At 38.8% G+C, this 9,726-nt stretch overlaps 2 protein-coding genes across 2 annotated transcripts; both read right to left on the bottom strand.

The window, feature by feature from the left end:
* Positions 1 to 216: 216 nt before the first annotated feature.
* LOC106912982 (C-type mannose receptor 2-like) lies at positions 217 to 2,755 on the bottom strand. Its single transcript, XM_088015910.1, has 3 exons — positions 2,377 to 2,755; positions 1,820 to 2,167; positions 217 to 1,565 (listed from the first exon to the last, which is right to left on the bottom strand). Exons 1-3 carry the CDS (start codon positions 2,747 to 2,749, stop codon positions 1,219 to 1,221), a joined length of 1,068 nt encoding a protein of 355 aa, XP_087872036.1. The 5' UTR covers positions 2,750 to 2,755; the 3' UTR covers positions 217 to 1,218.
* A 3,508-nt stretch (positions 2,756 to 6,263) lies between these two features.
* Positions 6,264 to 7,764, bottom strand: LOC148153972 (perlucin-like protein). The gene is made up of 2 exons (XM_088015512.1): positions 7,672 to 7,764; positions 6,264 to 7,394 (listed from the first exon to the last, which is right to left on the bottom strand). Exons 1-2 carry the CDS (start codon positions 7,745 to 7,747, stop codon positions 7,048 to 7,050), a joined length of 423 nt encoding a protein of 140 aa, XP_087871638.1. The 5' UTR covers positions 7,748 to 7,764; the 3' UTR covers positions 6,264 to 7,047.
* Between the last annotated feature and the right edge of the window lie 1,962 nt (positions 7,765 to 9,726).

Here is a 9,726-nt window from a genome sequence, read left to right as displayed (position 1 = left end):
ATGTTGCAGTAAAAGCTTCATGGAAGATTATGAACATAGTTACTATTTACATCTGTCGATGTCACGATTTTTAATGACTTACTGGGTGAAAAAGTTTACTCACATCGGATTTTAATTTTATTTCTTATTTAATGCAATTGCAGTTTTTTTTTTTACATCAGCAGAATATCATCAAAGATTTGTGCAAATTTGTAATGGAAACGCAGCAAGTAAATATATATTTAAACAATTTATTTTATTTATTTTTTTTGATACAACCCAATTGTTACAATGTGAAACATTACATGTCTACTACAATTTGTAAAAAAAAAAATAAATAAATAAAAAAGCTGCTGTAGGTTTATGTGGTTTTTGCTTGTTCCTGCTTATTCCACGTTTTCCTCAACTGGACATTTTACCCGTCTTTAGTCAAGTGGCACCTCTGGGTTCTACACTCTGTGACATGGACGACATAGACGCTCTGAAATTTGACTGTAAGAGCTTGAATTCTGATGAGTCAGTGAAATAACAGAAACTAATGATGCTAGTTGTGCTTTAGACCAAATTAACCATCAGAGAGCAAAATCAGACTCCACTGCATCTTTGCTGTCAGAATAATGGAATTATTTTTGTTGACTTCACTGCCTCTACTTGTTTTTTTTTTCTCTTCTCACTTTGCCAACATCTTCCTGTTGAAACTTCAGAAGTTTTGTAATTTAAGTATTTTTATTTTTATTCTCAAATCCTCTTCATATGACTCTAGGCAGCATACACTCTAGTTAGAGTGGAGAAAAAGATAAAAAAAAACAAAAAAACAATACAACTGTAGATGTCATAAGAACAAGTCTGCAAGCCCCTAAATGCATTTATTCATCATAAAGCTGAATATAACCATGTTTACATATATGATAAAACATTCAGAATTAAAGAAGAGTGTGAGGATAAATAAAATGACTAAATGTGACTTTGGAAAAAGCTGGTTATAGCTAAGTTTCTCTCAATATCTACAGTTAATATCAGTTCAGGTCATTAATGGGTTAATGAGCCATGAAACATGATACGATGCGTGAAGCAGAAACCTTCATGTCCTCTGTGGAAACTCCATGCATGCAAATGCAGCTACCTTTCCCCTTCATATCTCACTTCCTTGTTTGTTCCAAACATTCAGTGACGTTTCCTACAGTCTTGGTGGTTATGGAAAACAGAATAATCAGCCTGCTGCTGCGGGCAGTGGGAGATTTAAGTCTTAGAACAGATGAAATTGAATTCATTGGTATCATTCATTTTGAACCACTGCTGGATCCTTTTCGTCTCCATGGCTCCAGACATGTCACACTCATCCATCGGTCCATCTAAAGCCCAGTTCTTATAGCTGACCACCTCGTCACTGACCCAGAACCAGAAATCCAGAGTGCAGGTGTAGCGCAGACCCATCCAGACAAACGGAGTCGATGCGTTCTTGACTTTCTCCTGGATCCATCTCTGATCCTCCATGTTGGTGATGGTGACCAGGTCATGGTGGTGATCTCTGCAGTAGTACAAGGCGTCCTCCCAGGTTTTATCTTCTTTAATCAGGATCACGTTATCTGCATCAAGAAGCAATAAACACAATAAATCATTGCAACTACAGCTTCATTTATCTCAAGACACAGAGCCGTCAACAATTTAAAAGGCCTGAAATGTTTCATATTTCTGCATCTTTTATGGAGTTTATGTGTAGATGTGACAATTTTTATAGATTTAGTATATGAGAAAGACTTCAACAGTATAAAGCTCTTTTATTTCTTCCTACATATTTACTTAGATTTAAATACTTTGTCTTATTGCAGCAAAAACTCACCATCATAACAGATGAAGGGTTTTCTTTCAGCACAGCTCACATTCTTCCATCTGCCTCCATCATCAAACACAGTCATGGCACATTGATCACTGATGGATTCTGAATTGTTAAAGTTTTTATCCCAGTGTCTGAAAGAGAAACTGCTTCCATCTGACCACCTCCAGTTGTCTCTGAATAGACCAGTGTATTCTTTACTGCCTGAAGACTTCATCAATTTCTTCACTTCTTCATCCTGTAGCTGCTTTAATCCACTGATCAGGTCTGTGTGATTCTCTCTGCAGTAAATCTGAGCTTCCTGCCAGGACTTCTTGTCTTTAATCAGGTGATATTTATTGGTTCTATTATTCTCTGTGGAGTGAACAGACAAATGTAAATCTCCATTTATGACTTTTAAGATGAACATAAAATCAGGTTCATTGACTGATGCACTGAAAGCAGTGGTTCCCATTTCTTGTGGGTGAAATTAATACTTTAATTTTCTTCTTTTGTAAAATATTTTGTGCAGATAGTTTTATGAGATAATCTCGAATTTAGACTGTGTTTTTTTTAATACTCACCATCATAGCAGAGGAAATATTCAGACCACTGACAACCCTGATCTAGCCATGTGAGATTTTGATACATAGCCCCACAGTTTTCAAACCCTTGAATTCCTCTATCAGATGGTTCTCCTTGTTTCCAGTTTGTCTCACTTTCATTGAACTTCACTCCAGGCAGAGACCAGTACCATGTTCTGTTAACTTCTGGTTTACTGATCAGACCAATCCAAGCTTCCTTCTGATCTCCAGCTGAGATCTTGATGAGTCTCTTCATGTCCTTCATGTTAGTCACTGTGACCAGGTCAGTGTGTTTCTCTCTGCAGTACTGCTGAGCTTCAGTCCAGTTCTTATTCTGTTTAATGTAGTGAAACTGATAGAGCTGACAGTCCATGAAGCAACACTGAGCTGAAACATAAACAATTGTGGTATTAAATTAGGATGATTTCATCAAAACACAATATGGGCTATAAGTTTCAAGATAATATGAGTAGAACTTTTATTGAAGTTTCTGCTTGATTGTAAAGAGGTATCTCTGTTTCCTCGTAGTCTAGTTGTGTTTCAGATCAACTTACCCATCAGGAAGAGCAGAATCAGACTCCACTGCATCTTTGCTGTCAGATGAATTATTTTCCTCCAGCAGTTTGTCTCTGTTGGATGAAGAACATTTAAACAGTGAAAAGCTGCAGCTCTCCCTCCACTGGACAGAGAAATGATGAGAGCAGAGAGACAAAGTATTGAGCTGAAACTTACATCTAGTTCTTTTTCACTGAGTTGGTTGTTTTCTTGTCGACTGCTTCCAGTCAAATGACGATGTTTGGCCAACACAGGCGACTAAAGAAATGATCGATTTGAATATTTCATCATTTGAATATTTAAACCGGAGAAAATTCCCCTGTAAAGTAGAAGTAAAAGAGAGAGAGAGAGACTTATTTGAAATCCATACTCTCAGAGCTCCTCATATTTGCATGAACCTGTTCTGTTTCCATGTTGAACCTTATTTGTTTCCAGTTTCGTCCACACTCAGCTCTCTGTCTCCATACATCCGGGTTTCAGCATGAGACACGTTTAACAAATAGTGTGTCTTTTCTTTGGACTCTGTCACACACCAGGTCAAAGACACCAGACAGAGAGGTCAATAGGTCACTTCCTGATGGCCAGTGACTTCGGCTTCACAGTCAGGCTAATGAAAATCATAAATGTTACAAGGTGGTAAAAATAAACTGAACTCAAGTTGGTGTTCAGTCTGCAAGGTTGAAATGTGTGATTTTTACTCTTTTAAAACACATCAAAGACTTTGAAGTGAACATCTGATCAATAGTCTTTCTATGTCTGACAAGTCAGCTTTTTAAAAATGAAGGAAAAAAGTGAAAAAAGTCAAACGTCCTGAACATGTGCAGCGCTTTATCTACTTTCAGGGTAAAAACTCAAGATTAAAACAAATAAATACAGTCAATCAGCTGTAAATAGGGCACAAAGTGTCATTTGCTATAAGAAAGGAACTCTAAATGTAACATAAAGTGCCGTTCCACCTTCATCTGAATAGCTACACACAGTGTGTTGGATCTCCACAGCGCTTTGATCTAAAAAAAATAATGTCTTTAAGGATGCAGTTTAGTGGAATTTATGTGAGTGTTGTGTTTTTGTGCTTTTAATTGGACATTTGACATTTTTGTTGTTAGTTAGCTCATATGTTGGAGAGAAGTTGTCTGCCAGTAATCGTCCTGATATTTGATAAACGCAAATGCTGGAATTATTCCTAAATTTATTGTCAATTTAATATCTAAAAACCAGGACACTTTTTTTATCTTCTATTTAGCTTCAAACGCAGCGATGGCTAAATGTCTCTGTTCCAGATACGATTTGTTTCTGCAAATAGTTTCACAGAAAGTCAACACTAAAATATCAGTTTCAATGAACCATTGGAGAAATGCATGTTGTTGTTTTGCAAAATATTTATTGACATTTTTGCATTTTAACACTATATATTTACTAATAAACTATACATTTTTGCACATTAACTCTACATATTTACTAATATATGTATGTATATATATATATATATAAAAATTAAAAAAATTCCCCTCTCACCCTCAGTGGGTGGTCTCTTTCATCCTCTGAGCTCGGGTCCTCTACCAGAGGCCTGGGAGCTTGAGGGTTCTGCGCAGTATCTTGGCTGTGCCTAGAACTGCACATTTCTGGACTGAGATGTCTGATGTTGTTCCTGGGATCTGTTTGAGCCACTGCTCCAGTTTGGGGGTGACTGCCCCGAGGGCCCCGATGACCACAGGCACCACTGTGGTCTTCACCTTCCAGGCCTTCTCCAGTTCCTCTCTTAGGCCCTGGTATTTCTCCAGTTTCTCATGCTCCTTTTTCCTGATGTTGTGGTCACTTGGTATTGCTACATCCACCACAACGGCTTTCCTCTGTTCTTTATCCACCACCACAATGTCCGGTTGGTTCGACATTACCATCTTGTCTGTCTGGATCTGGAAGTCCCACAGGATCTTAGCTCGGTCATTCTCCACCACCTTTGGGGGTGTCCCCCATTTTGACCTCGGGGCTTCCAGTCCATATTCTGCACAGATGTTCCTGTACACTATGCCCGCCACTTGGTTATGTCGTTCCATGTACGCTTTCCCTGCCAGCATCTTGCACCCTGCTGTTATGTGCTGGACTGTCTCAGAGGCCTCCTTGCACAACCTACACCTTGGGTCTTGTCTGGTGTGGTAGATCTGAGCTTCTATTGCTCTGGTGTTTAGGGCCTGTTCCTGGGCGGCCAGGATGAGGGCCTCTGTGCTGTCCTTGAGTCCAGCTTTCTCCAGCCATTGGTAGGATTTCCTGATATCAGCAACTTCAGTTATTTGTCGGTGGTACATCCCATGTAGGGGCTTATCTTCCCATGATGGTTCCTCCAGCACCTCGTCCTCTGTTCCCCATTGCCTGAGACATTCGCTGAGCACATCGTCCGTTGAGGCTTTGTCCTTGATGTATTTATGGATCTTGGATGTTTCATCCTGGACAGTGGCTCTCACACTCACTAGTCCTCTGCCTCCTTCCTTACGGCTCGTGTACAGTCTCAGGGTGCTGGATTTGGGGTGGAACCCTCCATGCATGGTTAGTAGCTTCCGAGTCTTAACATCCGTGGCCTTCATCTCTTCCATTGGCCAGCTAATTATTCCGGCAGGGTATCTGATTACTGGCAAGGCATAGCTGTTTATTGCACGGATCTTGTTCTTGCCATTGAGCTGGCTTCTCAGGACTTGCCTTATTCGTTGGAGGTATTTGGCTGTGGCTCCTTTCCTTGTGACCTCATCGAGGTTGCCATTTGCTTGCTGTATTCCCAGGTACTTGTAGCTGTGCTCTATGTCTGCTATCGTTCCCTCTGGGAGTGAGACCCCTTCTGTGCGGACGACCTTCCCTCTCTTTGTAACCATCCGGCCACACTTCTCTAGTCCGAATGACATCCCAATGTCAGTGCTGTAGATCCTGGTGGTGTGGATCAGTGAGTCGATGTCTCGCTCGCTCTTGGCGTACAGCTTGATGTCATCCATGTAGAGGAGGTGACTGATTGTGGCCCCATTCTTGAGGCGGTATCCGTAGCCAGTCTTGTTGATGATTTGGCTGAGGGGGTTCAGGCCTATGCAGAACAGCAGTGGGGACAGAGCATCTCCTTGGTATATGCCACATTTGATGGACACTTGTGCAAGTGGTTTGCAGTTGGCTTCAAGGGTGGTTTTCCACAGCCCCATCGAGTTAGCAATGAAGGCTCTTAGAGTCCTATTGATGTTGTACATCTCTAAGCATTCAATGATCCAGGTGTGTGGCATTGAGTCATAGGCTTTCTTGTAATCATAAGAAATGATTACAAGATATATATATATAAGAAATATATATATATATTAACACATAGTAAAAATGTCAGTATAAGCAACACAAGCTGCTTTATGTCATCCTTATTTGGATGCAAATATCTTGCTGCTTATCTATGTGTATTTTTTTCTTCTTTTTTTTTTTTTTTTACAACACTTGTTCTTCACAGCTTCCCTAATTTGTTTGATTCCAGGAAGCAGATTATTTAATAGTTCAGTTGGACTATTAAATATAGACTTTAACCAGGACCCATTCATAGGTGGCCTGTGTCCAGACTTCGCATTAGACTTTTCAAAGTTTTTTTTTTCTTTATTACATCTGACTTGGTCATGAAGGACATGGCATATTAAACCGCATTTAACTAACTTTTTTACTTACCTCAAAACCCCATCTCAAAAATGACTCCAGCCCTTTTGAAAAAGTTACAATACATTTTCATGAGTCTTTTTTTAATTCAGTAATTCAATTTACTGACCGAAACACACTCCATAGATTAAATACAGACACTTTAAGGTCTTCAAACCCCTCATTCCACTTACAGCCCCCAAAAAACTTTTAAAATAAGCTGATTACATCAGAGCAATAAAAAACTGCATTTTAATGCAAAGTGTGGTCTTAATGTCTTTGTTTTGTTTTGAAAGACAATAAGATGCCATCACAGAAAAAAAGTAACTTTTAAGCTCATAGTTTGTTGTATTACTATGTACACATATTATGTGTATTCAGTGTTTTATGCCACACGAAATATAACCTTAATCCATAAGAAACATGTAGCAAAAGGTAAAAATGGAAACTGAACTCATAGTATTTTTATCTATATTAATTCTTGGAACAAATGAAATTAAACTTCTCAATATCTCTTTTTTTCCTCCACTTGTATCCTTCTCCCGTCTCCATGGCTCCAGACATGTCACAGTCGTCCATCGGTCCATCTAAAGCCCAGTTCTGATAGCTGACCACCTCATCACTGACCCAGAACCAGAAATCCAGAGTGCAGGTGTAACGCAGACCCATCCAGACATAATCAGTCGATGCCTCCTTCACTTTCTCCTGGATCCATCTCTGATCATCCATGTTGGTGATGGTGACCAGGTCATGGTGGTGATCTCTGCAGTAGTACAAGGCGTCCTCCCAGTTCATCGCTTCTTTGATCAGGATCACTTCATCTACACGAGTCATTATCACAAACATTTGCGCAATCACTTATTTCTTCATGCTATTATTCATAAATCATGGCTATTGACTTCATTTTGTGAGAACAAAAATGTAACTTCTATCCCAATGAAACGTCAGAGAGATAAAGTAAATATCTGTATCAGTAAATCCTTAGATTCTCAAAATACATAAACAATGCAAAGCTTAACAAATAACTACATAATTTATGTTTTTCCTTTACAGTATTAATATTAAGTGTGGATAATTTGTTTTTAAAAAGTAACTCACCATCATAACAGACGAAGGGTTTTCTTTCATCACAGTTCTCATTCATCCATCTGCCTCCATCATTAAACACAGTCATGGCACATTGACTGTGTTTAATCAGTCAACTGTGTTTAATCAGTTGTATTGCTGATTGTTAAACTGTAGATTCCAGTGTCTGAAAGATGAACTGTTTCCATCTGACCACCTCCACGTGTCTCTGAACAGACCAAAATGTGTTTCCCTGCTTGCAGAGGCAAATTCCTCTTTGACGTCTTCATCCTTCAGCTGCTTCGTTCCACTGATCAGGTCTGTGTGATTCTCTCTGCAGTAACTCTGAGCTTCCAGCCAGTTAATCCCCAGTTTAATCAAGTGATATTTCTTTGAATTACTTTCTAAGGAGTGAACAGATAAGCACACACACCACTTAATTTGAATTATTTTCTAGTTTGGCGGAAATAAAGTAAAACCAGCAAAAGGTTACAGTTTGGGATTACAACCCCCCCTCCCCCCCAAAAAAAACGGAAAAGCAAATGAACCTTCTTACCATCATAGCAGAGGAACCATCTTTTATGATAGCAGGCTGTATCTGCCCATCCCAGACTTTTGTTCAGAAATCCACAGTTTTCAGATATTTGATTCCCTCTATCACTTGGTTCTCCTGATATCCAGTTTGTCTCACTTTCATTAAACTCCACTCCAGGCAGAGACCAGTACCAAGTTCTGTTACCATGTGTTTGATCATACAGACCAATCCAAGCTTCCTTCATTTCTCCAGCTGAGATGTTGATGAGTCTCTTCATGTCCTTCATGTTAGTCACTGTGACCAGGTCAATGTGATTCTCTCTGCAGTACTGCTGAGCTTCAGTCCAGGTCTTATTCTCATTAATGTAGTGATACTGATAGAGCTGACAGTCCATGAAGCAACACTGAGCTGAAACATGAAAGATGTTGCTGTATTTAACCATGAATTATAATTCACATAAAATATTATATGCCAAAAAATGGGTTCTAAGAAAGAGATAAATGTTATTCTTTTAATACCACAAGGTTTGTCTTAGAACAGAAACCAGAGAGTCTAGTTGTGTTTCAGATCAACTTACCCATCAGGAAGAGCAGAATCAGACTCCACTGCATCTTTGCTATCAGATGAATTATTTTCCTCCAGCAGTTTGTCTCTGTTGGATGAAGAACATTTAAACAGTGAAAAGCTGCAGCTCCCAGTGGATCTGTTGCCATGGAAACAGAGCAGATTAAAAAAAATCTATTTTTTGATATAAATAAAAACACTAACATGATTTCAGAAATAAAAAAGTATATCCTAATTTGATGAAAATCTAATCACGGAAACTTACATCTGGTTCCTTTTCCTCAAGGAATGAAATGCTTCTTCTTGTCTCCTTGTTCAAAGCTCGTTTCCTCGGTCAAATTGAACATTTACCAACATGGATCACTGAACAGCAGCAGCATTTAACGCATCATCATTTGAATATTCAAACAAGGGGAATGGGATTTTTCTCAAAGAGCTGACTGTTCATAACCAGGGAGAGGAAGCAGGATGCTGACGTACGTAAACCACTATCAACATTGAGGATAATAATTAAATCAAATCTCCTGAAGCCTGGTGAGGATCCAGTTGTAGAAATATTTTAATATCTAACTGGATTATCCAAGTCTCTCTGTTGGACTAGAAAATTATAACAGTCTCCAAATTGTTTGACAAACTTCTTCAAGACCAAATGCATCTGTGTTAAAGCACCAACGATGGAAAAAGTTTTGCTGTTTCTTAACCTACATTCAGTAATTTTGAATTTTATGGAATTGATTTTTTATTTTGTGCACATTGAAGTGTTTTGGGCGTTTTAAAAGAGTACAAATCACGCATTTCACTCCCAGTTCTTCTTTCTCTCCTCCGCTTGCAACTCCTTAACTTTTAAACCTTTTCCAACTACTTATATATGTAGCTGGGTGGTAAATTTTGGTTAAATAATCGCACTGTTTCAAAGTGTTGGTTTCCTTTTATTGTTACAGTAGCAATGCTATTAAGTGATTTTGTTTCAGTTATGTAATTTTATTTCC

Source organism: Poecilia mexicana, unplaced genomic scaffold (assembly GCF_051168715.1).
Source record: "Poecilia mexicana isolate PSO_F unplaced genomic scaffold, ASM5116871v1 scaffold_18, whole genome shotgun sequence".
In the NCBI taxonomy this organism is placed as follows: Eukaryota; Metazoa; Chordata; class Actinopteri; order Cyprinodontiformes; family Poeciliidae; genus Poecilia; species Poecilia mexicana.
Note: the sequence above shows the minus strand (reverse complement) of the source record. Positions and strands in the feature narration are given on the sequence as shown.